Source organism: Nycticebus coucang, chromosome 2, assembly GCF_027406575.1.
Source record: "Nycticebus coucang isolate mNycCou1 chromosome 2, mNycCou1.pri, whole genome shotgun sequence".
Classification (NCBI taxonomy): Eukaryota; Metazoa; Chordata; class Mammalia; order Primates; family Lorisidae; genus Nycticebus; species Nycticebus coucang.
The window spans coordinates 44,893,436-44,910,902 of NC_069781.1; the positions used below are offsets into that span (position 1 = coordinate 44,893,436).

Sequence of the window (17,467 nt, forward strand, 5' to 3'; positions counted from 1 at the left end):
CCTCAAACTCCTGAACTCAAGCAATACACCGGCCTTAGCCTCCAAGTAGCTGCAACTACCAGCACATGCCACAATGCCCAGCTAACTTTTCTATTTTTGGTAGGATGATGTCTTGCTCAGACTGGTCTCAAACTTCTGAGCTCAAGTGAGTGCTAGGATTACAGGCATAAGCTACTCCCAGAGTGCTAGAATTACAGGGATGAGCTACTGTGTCCAACCTCCTCAAGCTTCTTATTTGGAGAAGGGTCCATGATGTAAAGGGGAGTCCTAAGCAACTGGAACTATCCCAGTTGAAGGGGATGCCAAAACTTTGTTGATGAGCTGAACAAGCTAAGACTGAAGAAAAGACAGACTTCAATATTGGGACATCACGGGGGTGTCTGAAAGGTTAGATTACTCTAGAGCATCAGGGATTGGGGACAGGAGTGAGACAACCCCCAGGTACAATACTTACTTCCCTGCCTCTGACAGAACCCTCACCCCTGCACTCTTCTGCATATTTTGGACAGTCCTAGTTATACATTGGGTTGTCCTCATTCCTGTTTTGCAGCCACTGCCCCCTGCCCAAAGATTTCTCATTCTCTGTACCACCTTCACCGTATGATCTGTGATATCACAGATAGATTATGTGTAGGAGCAGAGCTAGGTGGGCCCTGGAAATACATATTTTTTAGTATAAAGAGATGTAAAAAAAGAATGTCCACTTCTTCCACCTTTGTTTATTTTATTTTTTTAAAAACTGTTTATTTTTTAGAGATGGGGCTCTCTGTTGCCTAGGCTGAACTTGAACTCCTAGGTTCAAACTCCTCATGCTTCAGCTTCCTATGTAGCTGGGATTATAGGTATATACTACGACACCTTAGAATGCCAATTTTATTTAAATAACAGGCTGGATGCAGTGGCCCATACCTGTAATCCCAGATGCTCAGGAGGCTGAAGAGGGAGCTCACTAGAGCCCATGAGTTCAAGGTTGTAGTGAGCTATGATAGTGCCACTATACTCCAGCCTAGATGACAGAGCAAGACCCTATCTCTAATTGGCATAAGAACAAAAGCCACTGTTTATGCTGTATGTGTATGTTTTATTGTTTATTTGGATGACCGAAAGGTTAGGATATCCAGCTTTTTTTTTTTTTTTTTGAGACAGAGTCTTACTATGTCGCCTTTGGTAGAGTGCTGTGGCATCACAGCTCACAGCAACCTCAAACTCTTGGGCTTAAGCTATTTTCTTGCCTCAGCCACCCAAGTAGCTCTAGTGTATGTGGCCGGCTCCCTAACCATTGAGCTACGAGTGCTGAGCCTTTTTGTTTGTTTCTTTCTTTTTTGAGACAGAGTCTCAAAATGTCACCCTGGATAGAGTGCTATGGCATCAAAGCTCACAGCAACCTTCAATTCTTGCATTCAAGCAGTCCTCTTGCCTCAGATTTTCTATTTTTAGTAGAGACAGGGTCTTGCTCTTACTCAGGCTGGTCTCAAACTCATGAGCTCAAGCAATCCACCTGTCTCAGCCTCCCAGAGTGCTAGGATCACAGATGTGAGCCACTATGCCTGGCTCGGATATCCAACTCTTTTTGTTTGTTTGTTTGTTTTGAGGCAGAGTCTTTTTATGTCACCCTCAGTAGAAAACCATAGTGACACAACTCACAGCAACCTCAAAATCCTGCACTCAAGCGATTCTCTTGCCTCAGCCCCGCAAGTAGCTGGGACTACAGGCGCCCGCCACAATGCCCAGCTATTTTTTGTTGCAGTTGTCATTGTTTTGCTGGCCCAGGCCAGGTTCGAACCTGCCAGTCTCATGTTTGTGGCTGGTGCAGTAACCAGTGAGCTATGGATGCCAAGCCAGTATCCAGCTCTTTTTTAATGCAATTCTTTAATGAAATACCCAGATTACTGACCTGTATATTTGCATATTTAAATTATAGCCAAAGGGATGAGATATACTAACTGCTGGGTTTGACATGTCTCTAAGGCTCACTAGGGAAGACTCAAATTCTGCAAGTGTCTTGAGCTGTGGGTTGTGGGGTGTTTTTTTTTTTTTTTAACATCTCTGTTTAATTAGCCAACATCTGTTTTTTTCCTTCCTTTCTGGGACTTCTGAAATGTTCTGATCTACTGATGGCAGTCTTTCATTTTTATGCTATTATGCTTTATCCTGTTGTTTTATTATAAGATACATTTTCTGTAATAATGGGGCTTTGACAAGGGTAGACAGATGTTAATATGTTAGTCTACCTCTTAAACTGGAAAACAAAGCTTAAGGATCTTCAAATTAATTCCTAAAACAGAAGATAAGTTGTTTTTATATCCTTGGATGAAAAGTGATAAAAAAAATATAGTTCTTCTTTTTTTTGAGACTGAGTCTTACTCTGCCTAGAGTCCCATACAGCAACCTCAGACTCTTGGGCCTCTTGCCTCAACCTTCCCAACACCTGAAACTACAGTGCCCACCACAACCCCTGGCTAATTTTTCTATTTTTAGTAGAGATGGAGTCTCGTTCTTGTTCAGCCTGGTCTTAAACTCCTGAACTCAAGCAATCCACCCTCCTCAGCATCCCAAAGTGCTAAGATTACAATCATAAGCTACCACACCTGGCTAGCAATGTACTTCTTACTTGCTTGGTTTAAAAATGTAGCAGTATATTTTGGGCTATCCATAAGAAATAAGAGTGACACCCGAGCTGTGAAACTAGATCCTTAATTTTTATTTAATTTAATTTTATTTATTTATTTATTTTGAGAGACAGTGTTTCACTGTGTTGCCCAGGATTGAGTGCAGTGGCTGTTCAGTCCTGATCATGGTATACATTAGCCTCAAACTTCTGAGCTCAGGCAGTCCTTCTACTTTGGCTTCCCTAGTAGCTGAAAGTAGAGGCTCACACCAGCAGCTAGATCTATCTTTTTATTTTAGAAGCCTAACTATTCACGTAGAGTTGTTTTCTGAGAGATCATGGGACACAGGTAAGGCTGTTTCCCTCCAATTCTTCTGTAAAAATTTGGAAACTTAAGATGAAGCACAGTGTAAGAAAAAAACTTTTTTTGAAGAAATCTTTTCTTGTTTGGCTACAAAGTAGAATTCCATTCCTAACCTTCATCAGTATCTTATTAAGGAAGAAAAGTGATCTTAGAATATTTGATAGATTCAACACATGCCCCTCAGAAGATGTGGTTTAAAATGATGATGGTTGACCATAACCATTCATTACCTTACATGCATGTCTAAGGCATTCAGATGAAGTACTAGCTCTTCTTTGTTCCCTTAGAAGCTGTATTAGGATTTTATAAGAAAAAGCCCATTTATATTGGCTTAATCATTTAGACAAATCATCGATTCAAATCAAAAAGCCTAGAGGATAGTCAAGCTTCCGGGTTTGTGTACTCCATCAGCTCAGGGATATTATAAGAACCCAGTTTCTTTTATTATTATTATTATTATTAAATCATAGCTGTGTACATTAATGCAATCATGCACCATACACTGGTTTTATAGACCATTTGACATATTTTCATCACACTGGTTAACATAGCCTTCCTGGCATTTTCTTAGTTATTGTGTTAAGACATTTATATTCTACATTTACTAAGTTTCACATGTACCCTTGTAAGATGCACCTTAGGTGTGATCCCACCAATCACCCTCCCTCCACCCATCCTTCCTTCTCCCCTCCCCTCCCGCTCCCCCTTCCCCATATTCTTAGGTTATAACTGAGTTATAGCTTTCATATGAAAGCTATAAATTAGTTTCATAGGATGGCTGAGTACATGGGATACTTTTTCTTCCATTCTTGAGATACTTTGCTAAGAAGAATATGTTCCAGCTCCATCCATGTAAACATGAAAGAGGTAAAGTCTCCATCTTTCTTTAAGGCTGCATAATATTCCATGGTGTACATATACCACAATTTATTAATCTTCCATGACTTAGCAATTATGAATTGGGCTGCAATAAACATTCTGGTACAAATATCTTCGTTATAATGTGATTTTTGGTCTTATGGGTATATACCTAGTAGAGGAATTATAGGATTGAATGGCAGGTCTATTTTTAGATCTCTAAGTGTTCTCTAAACATCTTTCCAAAAGGAATTTATTAATTTGCATTCCCACCAGCAGTGTAGAAGTGTTCCCTATTCTCCACATCCACGCCAACATCTCTGGTCTTGGGATTTTGTGATATGGACTAATCTTACTGGAGTTAGATGATATCTCAAAGTAGTTTTGATTTGCATTTCTCTGATGATTAAGGATGATGAGCATTTTTTCATAGGTCTGTAAGCCGTGCACCTGTCTTCTTTAGAGAGGTTTCTCTTCAAGTCCCTTGCCCAGCCTGAGATGGGATCACTTGCTCTTTTCTTGCTAATACATTTGAGTTCTCTGTGGATTCTGGTTATTAAACCTTTGTCAGAGTCATAACCTGCAAATATCTTCTCCCATTCTGAGGGCTGTCTGCTTGCTTTACTTACTGTGTTCTTGGCTGTGCAGAAGCTTTTTAGTTTGATAAGGTCCCAGTAGTGTATTTTTGAAGCTGCTTCAATTGCCCAGGGGGTCCTCCTCATAAAATATTGACCCAGACTGATTTCTTCAAGAGTTTACCCTGCACTTTCTTCTAGTATTTTTATAGTTTCATGTCTTAAGTTTAAATCTTTAATCCAGTGAGAGTCTATCTTAGTTAATGGTGAAAGGTGTGGGTCCAGTTTCAGTCTTCTACAGGTCACCAGCCAGTTCACCCAGCACCATTTGTTAAATAGGGAATCTTTTTCCCCCACTGAATGTTTTAAATTGGCTTGTCAAAGATCAAATAACAGTAAGTAGCTGGATTCATCTCTTGGTTCTCTATTCTGTTCGATACATCTACCTCTCTGTTTTTGTGCCAGTACCATGCTGTTTTAATCACTATCGATTTATAGTATAGTCTGAAGTCTGGTAGCATGATTCTTCCTGCTTTGTTTTTATTTCTGAGTAATGTCTTAGCTACTCGAGGTTTTTTCTGATTCCATATAAAACAAAGTATTATTTTTTTCAAGATCTTTAAAGTATGACAGTGGAGCTTTAATAGGGATTGTATTAAAATTTTATATTGCTTTGGGTAGTATGGACATTTTAACAATGTTGATTCTTCCCAGCCATGAGCATGGTATGTTTTTTCCATTTGTTAACATTTTCAGCTATTTGTTTTCTTAGAGTTTCATAGTTCTCTTTATAGAGATCTTTCACGTCCTTTGTTAGATAAACTCCCAAATAGTTCATCTTCTTTGGCACTACTGGGAACAGAATAGAGTCCTTGACTGTTTTTTCAGCTGGATTACTGTTGGTATATATAAAGGCTACCGATTTATGGATGTTGATTTTGTAACCTGAGACACTGCTATATTCCTTGATCACTTCTAAGAGTTTTTTAGTAGAATCCCTGGTATTTTCCAGATATACAATCATATCATCTGTGAAGAGTGAAAGTTTGATCTCTTCTGACCCTATATGGATACTCTTGATCGCCTTTTCTTCCCTAATTGCGGTGGCTAAAACTTCCATTACAATGTTAAAAAGCAGTGGAGACAATGGGCAACCTTGCCTTGTTCCTGATCTGAGTGGAAATGATTTCAATTTAACGCCATTCAATAGGATATTGGCTGTGGGTTTGCTGTAGATGGCCTGTATCAGTTTAAGAAATGTCCCTTCTATACCAATTTTCTTAAGTGTTCTGATCATGAAGGGATGCTGGATGTTATCAAAAGCTTTTTCTGCATCAATTGAGAGAATCATATGGTCTTTGTTTTTTACTTTGTTTATGTGCTGAATTATATTTATAGATTTATGTATATTGAACCAGCCTTGAGACCCTGGGATAAAACCGACTTGGTCATGATGTATAATTTGTTTGATGTATTGCTGGATTCTGTTTGTTAGGATCAAGAACCCAGTTTCTTTGTATCTGTCTGTTTTACCTTCTGTGGTGTTGACTTAATCCTGAAACTAGCTCTCTTTTTAGATACAACATGCCTACCACTGCTCCCAGAGACACATGCTTTTACTTCCAGAAAGAAAGGGAGATCACCTTACCACCAAGCACCTAACAACCAGAGCCCAAGACTTTATTTTGATTGGACCATCTGAGACCCCATGTCCCCCTTGACCCAATCACTATAACAGGAACATGCCATTTACAGATAGCCATAGGTCTGGGTTAAGTTCTCATTCTTCTAAATGTAACCAAATCTGCTGATTTGTATATAACAATCAAGGACCACCCCTATATCCTGGGGCTGAAGTTAGGAAGCTGAGGTTGGGAGAGAGGATGAACATTCATCCCACTTAAACGCAAAACTGCTACTTAATGGTGGAGAGGTAAATGGTTTCTGGGAATGGAAGAACAAAGTCTGTTACAGCACCACCACCATACTGACCACATTCTTGCATCTGCAGGCTCTTCGCAAGAGAAGATAGCAAGCACATTGTACAGATAGTGGGACTGCGAGAACTTCAGGTGGATAGTGTGGAGCTCCTCTTAGAGGTAAATAATTCTTCCTTCTTTATTATCCTACTATAGCAGTTTTAAGTACAGGGAAAGAACTTATTTTACTCCCAGCAAGCATAATTGAATTAGATTTAGGTAAAGAGCAATGACAAGCATACCACTCCACATTTGTAAAATTTGAGGCCTCTTCTGAGAGGATAGCTTATTTCTCTATAGGATCAATGTCCCAATGCCATGATAGTAAGAGGTAGGACACTTAGGAGAACCTAATGCATGGAAAGATACTTTGGGGCCAGTTTCAAAGCCTGCTAATGTGTTTCTCTATGGCAGTGGGCTCTGTGAAAAGCAGCTGGAGACAAATATTCTTATTTTAAATAACATGTTTAATAAGTAGTGTTATCACATGGGTTCAAAATTCAAAAGGTTCTGTGAAACTACCACCTTCCATTTCTCTTTCCTGAGGCAACTAATTTTTATTAATTTTGTGTGTATCCTTCCAAAGAAATTTTAAATTTTTATTAAAAGTTATGCCTTTATCATAATAAAAGCAATACTTATTATCAAATGTAAACATTACAGAAATTATGTAAGAACATAGAAAATAAGTTCCCTTTTACATACAGGTTTTGCCCCCTACTTCCACTGAAATATTCACTATCAACAGTTTTTTAGAGTATTTAGGTTATTTTCCCTATTCTAGGCATTTATTAACATATACAAATATATTTCTAGTAAACTTTCCCAGTGGTCCTTGACTCTGGCTTTATATTAGATTGTTCAGAGCCTTTTCTTCTTTACTTAATAGTATAAAATACTTGAACCTTTTTTATTGTGAAAAAGTACTATACAAAAAATTGCAAAAGACTTAAATGTGTACAGCATCCTTGCAATCAACTACTCCGATCAAGAAGCAGAACACTGTAGCACTCCACAAACCCCTGTGTGACTTTCCAATAACACCCCCCTATTATCCTGACTTTTATGCTAATTACTTTCTGGTTCTTTATAGTTTTACCATCTATATATTCATTTCTAAATCATATAAGTTAGTTTTCAACTGTTTTTGAACTTTGAGCTTTTGTGTCTTGCTTCTTTTGCTCATTATTATGCTTTTTCTTTTCTTTTTTTGAGACAGGGTCTCACTTTGGTCGCCCAGGCTGAAGTACCTTGGCATAATCATAGCTCACTGCAGCCTTGAACTCCTGGGATTAATCATTCCTCCCCCTCAACCTCCTAAGTAGATAGGACTACAGGCATGCACCACCACACCCAGCTAATTTTATTTTATTTTATTGTAGAAATAGGGTCTCACTGTGTGCCCAGGCTGGTCTCGAACTCCTGGCCGCAAATGATCCTCTCACCTCAGTCTCCCAAAGCACTGGGGTTATAGGCATGAGCTACTGGGCTCAGACAATATTATACTTTTGAGTTCTTTTTTTGTTTTTGCATATGGTTGCAATTTTGTCCATTTTTATTGCCATGTAGTGTCTTCATCATAGGACTATACCACAGTTTATCCATTCTCCTATTAATGAGCAATTGGAGTTATTCTGAGCAATGCATCTGTGAGTGTCCTTATCTATACACAGGTTCTCTAGGATATATACCTAGTTATGAAACAATTGGATCAGAGGACATGGATATTTTCAACTTCACTAAATTATGCCAACTATTTTCCAAAGCAGTGTACATTCATTACTACAAGCAGTATATGGATAATCCCATTGCTGTTCATCCTTGCCAACAGTTTCTTTCTCTCTTTTTTTTTTTTCTTAGAGGCAAGGTTGTCTTGCTCTGTCATCCAGGCTGGAGTGCAGTGGTACAATCATAGTTCACTGCAGTCTTGTTTGAACTCCTCGGCTCAAATGATCTTCCCACCTCAACCTCCTGAGTAGGTGGGACTAAATGTGCATGCCACTGATATATATATATATATATATATTTTTTTTTTTTTTTTTTTTAGAAATGGGATGGGGTCTTTTGTTATGTTGCCCAGGCTGTTCTCAAATTTCTGGCCTCAAATAAACCACCTACCTCAGTCTCTCTGTCATGGGGATTATAGGCATGAACTACCTTGTCCAATTCTTATACAAAGGTTTTTGTGGCTTAGCGCCCAGAGCTCAGTGATTCAGGCACCAGCCACATACACTGTAGCTGGCAGGTTCAATCTCGGGCCTGCTAAACAACAATGACAACTGCCACCAAAAAATAGCTGGGCGTTGTGTCTGGGCACCTATAGTCTCAGCTACACGGGAGGCTGAGGCAAGAGAATTGCTTAAGCCCAACAGTTTGAGGTTGCAGTGAGATGTGATGCCACAGCACTCTACCAAGGGTGACATAATGAGACTCTGTCTCAAATTAAAAAAAAAAAATGATTTTTGTGTGGACAAATGTTTTCAGCTTTCTTGGGTATATACTAGGAGTGGAATTGCTGGGTCATACTTTTTGAGGAACTTCCATACTGTTTTCCAGAGTTTTGTTTTGTTTTATTTTGTTTTTGTTTTTGAGACAGAGTCTCACTTTGTCACCCTTGGTAGAGTACCCTGTCATCACAGCTCACAGCAACCTCAAACTCGTGGGCTCAAGAGATTCTCTCGCCTCAGTATCTCAAGTAGCTGGGAATATAGGTGCCCACCACAATGCCCGGCTGTTTTCCAAAGTTATTGTATCATTTTGTACTCCCACCAGCAACATATGAAGATAGGTTTTATATTAAAATCTCCACCAGGAGATTCTGAGGTGCAGCCATCATAATTATTCTTCTAATTCATTCAGCAAGCCTAGCTGGAGTAAATTAGGGGAGAAGAGTAGGAGGACAGGCCAGGTTCTTGAAAAGATTTACCTTTAGTACAGCTTCTTAGGACACCTCTCCAGGGAGAAATGTCTGAGCCCTCTACCAAGCTCAAGGTACTAGAAACAGTCAGGTTTGGCGTTGTAGAAATGCTTCCAATGAGTGCCAAAGTTAAAAGTCTCTCTATGATTTTGCCTGCCTTGATTTTGCCTGCCTTCTAACTATGTTCTAATAATAATTGCAAATATTTAGCAAGCACTTGCTATCTATCAAAAGTTTTTAATCTTTGTAAAATCATAATGTAAATGTTATAAAGTTCATCTTACAGCTGAGAGAACTGAGGCTAAAATTAACTGATAACCAAGGATCACATAACTAATGGCTGGCCGAACAGGAATCCAGCTCAGATTAATTTTACTCTGAGGTCCTTTTCACTACCTATCGTATACAGTTAGAAATCAGCTTTTCTTAAGAAAGTAAAAGACACTCACTTAATTAATATGTTTATGACTATATTCTATGATCGTTTTCTTAAAATTAGGTATTTAAAAAGCCATGACAGGGTTTGTGGGAAATTTTGTTGCATTTTCAAAATTAAGAGTTGGGACTAAATGGCATGGTGGCCCACCATTGGTATGTGTCTTTTTATAACAGTTTATTTTTCCTGGGACAAATATAGTAAGTAAATTTTCTTAAAGGCTAAAACATCATATTTCTGTGATTATCAGATTCCTGGGCCTTGGAATCCAAAACCTGATGAGAGCACCTGAATATGTCTATTTTAGGGGATTACCTAAGTAAGAGCTTTTTTCTAGTGATTGCAAAGACAGACACAGAATAGAAGTGTGTGGGATATGTTAAAGAGGCTTCCCCGAAGCTGTAATCATTTATATGCTGTATAGTACCCTCCACTATGGAGTCCTAAGGAAATTGTTTCTCACACTCCTGTTCCAGGTATTCCTCTTGCCCCCTCTTCCTCCAGCCATTTCTCTGTTTGGCCAGGAGTCTAGTCCTCAGGATTTCTTTGTTCTTGGAGATTAAACCAATTAAATGGAAAAGGAGCAAACATCAGGAGAAATCTTTTTTCTTTGCCTATGGACCATTAGTGTGCGAATGAGCAGTCTGGTGTCAAATCAACCCCTCTGTCCCAGAAGAGTTTGTGGCACTGTTCTAAAGTGTGGTTTCTAAGAAAAGCAGAAAATAGTTTCTTATTAGTCACCACTGACTCTCAGACTGCAGTACATGTGGTATTCTATAAGCAGGAAGCCAGCTGAGATCAAGGTGGAAAGTTGATATAAATTATGGAGATCTGACAAAGTTACCCTCATAAACATTTATTGACTCGAAACAATAGTACTTGCTAACTCAGGTGTTATACTTTCACTCTCTGTCAGGTATCAGTGTTCATACCACTCAGGTGTCACCCATGTATCTGCTCAAGTGTCACCTTCAGGCATTTACTCTCTCAGATCACTCTTGGGCTCACTTAGGCATGGCTACTTATCAGGCAATTAATGGGCATTTTTTCAGTTTCAGAGTTTCACAGGCTTTTAAGTCTTTCCAGTAGTCATTTTATGTAATCATAAGTATTCATTCCCAAGACTTCTGATAAACTTTTTTTTTTTTTTTTTTTTTTGAGACAAGATCTCACTCTATTGCCAGAGTGGAGTACAATAGTGTCATCACAGCTCACTGCAGCCTTGAATTCCCAGGTCCAAGCAATCCTCCCACAGCTCCTGAATAGCTGGGAACACAAGCACATGCCACCATGCCTGGCTAATTTTTCTAATTTTTGTAAAGATGGGGTCTTGCCATTGGCCAGGCTGGTCTTCTTTTTTTTTTTTTTTTTTTTTGTAGAGACAGAGTCTCACTTTATGGCCCTCGGTAGAGTGCCGTGGCCTCACACAGCTCACAGCAACCTCCAACTCCTGGGCTTAAGTGATTCTCTTGCCTCAGCCTCCCGAGTAGCTGGGACTACAGGCGCCCGCCACAACGCCTGGCTATTTTTTTTTTTTGGTTGCAGTTTGGCCGGGGCCGGGTCTGAACCCGCCACCCTCGGTATATGGGGCCGGCGCCTTACTGAGCCACAGGCGCCGCCCAAATTTTGTCATAATCTTTTTTTTTTTTGGCCAGGGATGGGTTTGAACCCGCCACCTCCGGCATATGGGACCGGCGCCCTACTCCTTGAGCCACAGGCGCCGCCCGGCCAGGCTGGTCTTAAACTACTGGGGTCAAGTGATCCTCCCACATCAGCTTCTCTGAGTGCTAGGATTATAAGTATGAGCTACTGCACCCAGCTTGATAAACTTTTTCATGTTTTATCCCTGCCTTCACTGAAATTGGTAACAGAAGCCAGCACTAGAACTTCCCCTAGATGAGCTTTAGTTGTACGTAGATAGTAGAGACTTTATCTATACACAGTGCTGTACCACTGAAGTGCTCATGGCCCTTTGGTATTTGTGCAGGAAAGGTTAATGATTAAGCCTTACAACCAGATGGAGCTAGGTGCCAGTGCCATGTATCCTTGATCATATCCTTTATCTTTCTGAGCCTAAAACATGTAGATGACAATGGATGATTGGACTAAATGGCAGAAAGAAGGAAATGAGATAACATACATAAAATTCTTATGATTGCTCACAATCACACGTCACTTACATTATAAGTCCCTGAATGTTCCTAGTTCCACAGAATTCAGCAGTTTACTTCCTATTGTAGCAGGTGCCTATTTCACTACTTACATAACATGTTCTCTTTAAAGAATCTAGATTTAGCTGGGTATGGTGGCTCACACCTGTAATCGCAGTGCTTTGGAAGGCAGAGGCCAAGAGTTTGAGACTAGCCTGTGCAAATATAGCAAGACCCTGTCTCTTCATAAAATAGAAAAATTAGCTGGCTGTTGTGACATGCATCTACAGTCCTTGCTACTAAGAAGGCTGAATTAGGAGGATCACTAGAGCCCAAGAATTTGAGATTGCAGTGAGCCATGACACCACTATACTGTAACTCAGCAACATAGTAAGACAAGAAAAGAAATGAAGGCCAGGTGTGGTGGCTCACACCTGTAATCCTAGCACTCTGGGAGACCGAGGCTGATGGGATAGCCTGAGCAAAAGAGAGACCCCGTCTCTAAAAATAGCCAGGCATTGTAGCAGGCAACTATAGTCCCAGCTACTCAGGAAGGCTGAGGCAAGAGAATCGCTTGAGCCAAAGAATTTGGGGTTGCTGTGAGCTATGATGATGCCACAGCACTGTATCCAGAGCAACAGAGTAAGATTCTGTTACTCCCGCCAGGGCCGGGATGGGTAGGGGGAGTATTTAGATTTAGATTTAGAAGCTATGATGATGCCACAGCACTGTATCCAGAGCAACAGAGTAAGATTCTGTTATTCCCGCCAGGGCTGGGATGGGTAGGGGGAGTATTTAGATTTAGAAACTTGCCTGGGCAGCGTCCATAGCTCAGTGGGTAGGGCACCGGCTACATACACCAAGGCTGTTGGGTTCAAACCCGGCCTGGGCCTGCTAAACAACAATGACAACTGCAACAATAACAACAAAAATAGCCTGGCATTGTGGCAGGCACCTGTAGTCCCAGCTACTTGGGAGGCTGAGGCAAGAGAATCGCTTGAGCCCAAGAGTTTGTACTTGCTGTGAGCGATAATGCTACTGCACTCCACTGAAGGTGACTTAGTGAGACTCTATCTCCAAAAAAAAAGAAAGAAAGAAAAGAAACTTGCCCAATAAAATTTAGTTAAGGAAGGAGTTAGAGGAAAAGGAAAATGTATAAACAAGAAAATCTACATTTCTCATAATCCCAGAGTTAATAAGATGCTGGTACATTTCTTTTTAGGGTTTTAAGTTTCTCATAGCTCTTCTGCCTTTTTTTTTTTTTTTTTTTTGTCTTTTTCAAACCGCATGAAAGATAGGGGTGGTCTAAACCTTTACATTTTTATAAGCAAAGCCTTCCTCTGCTTGTTACTTTATATCCAATTGTTGAAGTTTGGCTCTGTCAACTTTTAGATTTGTAATTTGAAAACTGTGGCTATGTACAATATGATATAAATAAATTAAAATTGTGAGAGACTGGGGAAAAATGAGATAGGACTTCCTTACCTTTAGTGGAAACCATGTGGACTTTGGTTGGATTCAAACATACTGGATATGGAATTTGGCTCTGCCCACAACAGCTATTTTACTATGAGCAAATCAACCTCTGACTTTATTCCTCAGCTATAAATTGGGGATAATAATCAGATTCACCTCACGTTAAGTTGTTCTGAGGATTCTATTAAATAATATTTTTAAAGTTGTTTGCCTTTTTGATTCTCAGTAAACACTCCTCCCCCATCCAAAATCAGGGCAGCATGTTCCTATATGGCTGTGTAGGCCAATCCTCAGGCTGCACTGCCTCTCCCTGATCCCCTGTAGCCAGAGGAGCCACAGGTAATCTTTTGGGAGTCAGGGAAAATTGGTCTCAAGGGGAATCATGGGCTCATGGTAATCACAATAACTCATCACTTCCATGTTCCTACACTTAGACCTGGCTGCCTTTATAACTGCATCCTGGTAGAACAGGTGGATGTGATTAGTCATTCCATGGTGCATATTTCTGTCCTTTGCCTCAGTTACTAAGACAGATGGGTAGTATGAGACCTTGCTTGGAGCCAAGTTATGCCTTGGGGAGTTTAGTTAGACTAAATCCATCAAAGATACTAAAAAAGAACATATGAGATCAAGAAGTAAATTAGCTCTTCAGCTATTGAATGTTCTCCCATGAGATTAATATTCCACATTATTGTCATTGGCATTGGGTACTTACTCTGTATGATTTAGTGTTTGGGCAGCTATTCCACCTGGACAAAAAAAGCCTATAGTACACTGACAAAATTATATGCCTGGTCTTTACTGCTCTTTGCCAAATCATAGGAGCTAGGGGGCTTTGTTTTCTCTTTGAAGAAGTCATCCTGTGGATTTTATTTTCAGGTAATCATAAAGGGCAGCAAGGAACGCAGCACTGGGGCCACTGGAGTTAATGCAGACTCCTCTCGCTCCCATGCTATCATCCAAATTCAGATCAAAGATTCAGTCAAGAGGACATTTGGCAGGTAAGCTGGAAATATACAGGGAATTGTATTATCTGATTTTTCTTATTTTGATTTTGAAATATGTGTTATCAACAACAGAACATCATGCCACCAAGGAGTTCTTCATTTCAGCAACACAGAGTACGATTGTTAGCTCTGAAATAAATCACTGTACTAAAGTGCCATCAGTTGATTAACCACGAAGTAATGACCTATTGTTGGTCAATCGTAAGTTATTAAAAGGGACATTGATTGCTTCTAACGTAAAATATAGTTTTAGCATAGAAACAGCAGGGAAGGTATCTCAGAGAGCTACAGACCAGAAAAAAAAGGCAAAGGGATTAATCCATTCTTGAAAGAAGCCATAAGACAATTGGATTCATTCATTGCTTCTCTGGTGCTATCTTAGCAAACTTTGCCACTGATGGATGAGCCTATCTCACCTCTGAGTAATGAGTCTTTTTTTCCCCCTTTCTTTTATCTTTCTTTTTGTCTTTATCTGTTTTCTTTTCTTTTCTTTTTTTTTTTCCTGGAAAGCCGCTTACAGAAGTTTCTATTTAATTATCTAAGTCGTCACCTAAGTGATTTGGATTTACAATCACTTAGGTGATTTAGCTTTTGGAAAGAATGTTTTATTAATTTCAGTCATACTTTCTCACAATCGATTAAAACCAATGGAAGTGTCTAAGTGAACAGTGCTAGCAGCAGCTAACAAATCAAAATCTAGTGATAGTTTTGGAAAGCCAACAGTAATTTCTTTCTGAGGATGGGCCAATGTTAGTTTCTTCCTGAGGTCACAAAGTGCTGACTGATGTAAAAATAAACAAAGCCTCAAAAAAGTCATTTCTGCTTTGTCTTTTGCTTAGGATCTCTTTTATTGACTTGGCTGGCAGTGAAAGAGCAGCAGATGCCAGGGACTCAGACAGACAGACAAAGATGGAAGGTGCAGAAATAAACCAGAGTCTTCTAGCTGTAAGTTGTTCAAAATCTTTAATCTAAAAATCCTTCTTGAGAGATTTTGCCCTTTACATGTAGCAGAGTGGGTGAGGATGAGGTGGAATCAGCAGAGCAGCAGGATTATCTAGCAATGGAATTCCAGGGTTGGACATAGAGGCTGCAGTGATTCTGGGCAACTTTTTTTTTTTTTTTTTTTTTTTGGTTTTTGGCCGGGGTAGGTTTGAACCTGCCACCTCTGGCATATGGGACCGGCACCCTACTCCTTGAGGCACAGGTGCCACCCTCTGGGCAACTCTTCTTTCCCTGCCTTCTCATCTTCTAGTCAATCCCTGCCAATTAGGAATAAGTGATTTCTACAGTTGCTGAAAGGTAAGCTTTCAAAAATTACAGTAAGCAGAAAATAAGCTTTTTCCCTCTCTCCCAGTTTTAAAATTATATTAATTTTTCAAACATACAAAAGTAGAACACAGTGTAATAACCTCCTGTATACCTGTCACCCAGATTCAGCAGTTATCCCCCTGGTTGGATTATTTTAAAGAAAATTTTGGTCATCATGTCATTTCTTCCATAAATATTTTCATTATATATCTCAAAGACTCTTATTGTTTGTTTGAGACAGAGTCTTACTCGGTCACCCTTGGTAGAGTGCTGTGGCGTCACAGCTCACAGCAACCTCAAACTCTTGGACTCAAGCGATTCTCTTACCTCAGCCTCCCAGGTAGCTGGGACCACAGGCACCTGCCACAATGCCTGGCTATTTTTTGTTGCAATTGTCATTGTTGTTTAGTTGGCCTGGGCCGGGTTCAAACCTTGATGGATGTGGCTGGCGCCGTAACCACTGTGCTATGGGTGCTGAGCCAAGACTCTTATTTTTTAATGTAACTATAATACTATTATCATACAGGAAGTATTACAATTTCTCCAGTTGTCTTATAAATGTCTTTTTACAGTTAACTTGTTCAAATCAAGATGCAAAAAAGATCCTATGTCAGTTCTTACTTTCTCTTTGAATTTTTTTCTATAACACTGTATTTGTTTCTTTGCATTTTTTTTTTTTTTTTTGGCTGGGGCTGGGTTTGAACCCGCCACCTCCAGCATATGGGGCCGGCGCCCTACTCCTTTGAGCCACAGGCACCGCCCTCACTGTATTTGTTGAAGAAAACTGGGTCACTTGTCCTATAAAATTTCCCACATTTTGGACTTGGCTGACTGCATCCCCATATTGATGTTTAACATATTACTCTATCCTAGAAAGTAGTTAAGATTTATAACTATGCTGTTCAGTATGGTAGCCACTAACCACATGTAGAAATTGAGTCCTTGAATATGGCTAGTCTGAATTGAGATATGCTCTAAGTATAAAATACACACTGGATTTTGAAGCATGTAAAATATCTCATTAATATTTTTTATATTTATACATACTAAAATAATATTTTGGATATATTGAGTTAAATGTATAATGTTAATTTTATCTGTTTTTATTTTTCTTTTAGCATAGCTAATAGAAATTTAAAATTATACATATGGTTTGCATATGTGGCTCACACATTTCTATTGGGACAGCACTGAACTGGAGATTTGATCAGACTTAGATTCTATTTTTTTGGCAAAAATAATTCATAAGTAGTTCTTAGACTTCCTATAGGAAAACATCAGGAGGAGGCCGGGCACCATGGCTCACACCTATAATGCCAGCACTCTGGGAAGCCAAGGCAGGCGCATTGCTTGAGCTTAGGAGTTCGAGACCAGCCTGAGCAAGAGCAAGACCCCATCTCTAAAAGATAGCCAGGTGTAGGCTTGGCGCCCGTAGCATAGGGGTTACAGTGCCAGTCACATACACCGAGGCTGGAGGGTTCAAACCCAGCTTGGGCCAGCTAAACAACAATGACAACTACAACCAAAAAATAGCCAAGCGTTGTGACGGGCACCTGTAGTCCCAGCTACTTGGGAGGCTGAGGCAAGAGAATCGCTTAAGCCCAAGAGTTTGAGGTTACTGTGAGCTGTGATGCCACAGCACTCTACCGAGGGTAACATAGTAAGATTCTCTCTCTCAAAAAAAAAAAAAAAAAAATAGCCAGGCATTGTGGCGAGTGCCTGTAGTTCCCTACTTGGGAGACTGAGGCAAGAGAATTGCTTGAGCCCAAAAAGTTTGAAGTTGCTATGA

The 17,467-nt window shown here is 39.9% G+C and overlaps 1 protein-coding gene across 1 annotated transcript in view; it reads left to right on the forward strand.

Annotated features, from left to right (window-relative positions):
- Nucleotides 1-17,467, forward strand: part of KIF24 (kinesin family member 24) — a 58,332-nt gene that overhangs the window by 18,838 nt on the left and 22,027 nt on the right. The window contains exons 3-5 of the mRNA XM_053570387.1: nt 6,417-6,504; nt 14,243-14,364; nt 15,210-15,315. Coding sequence (XP_053426362.1) covers nt 6,417-6,504; nt 14,243-14,364; nt 15,210-15,315 — 316 coding nt within the window. The remainder of the gene's footprint in view (nt 1-6,416; nt 6,505-14,242; nt 14,365-15,209; nt 15,316-17,467) is intronic.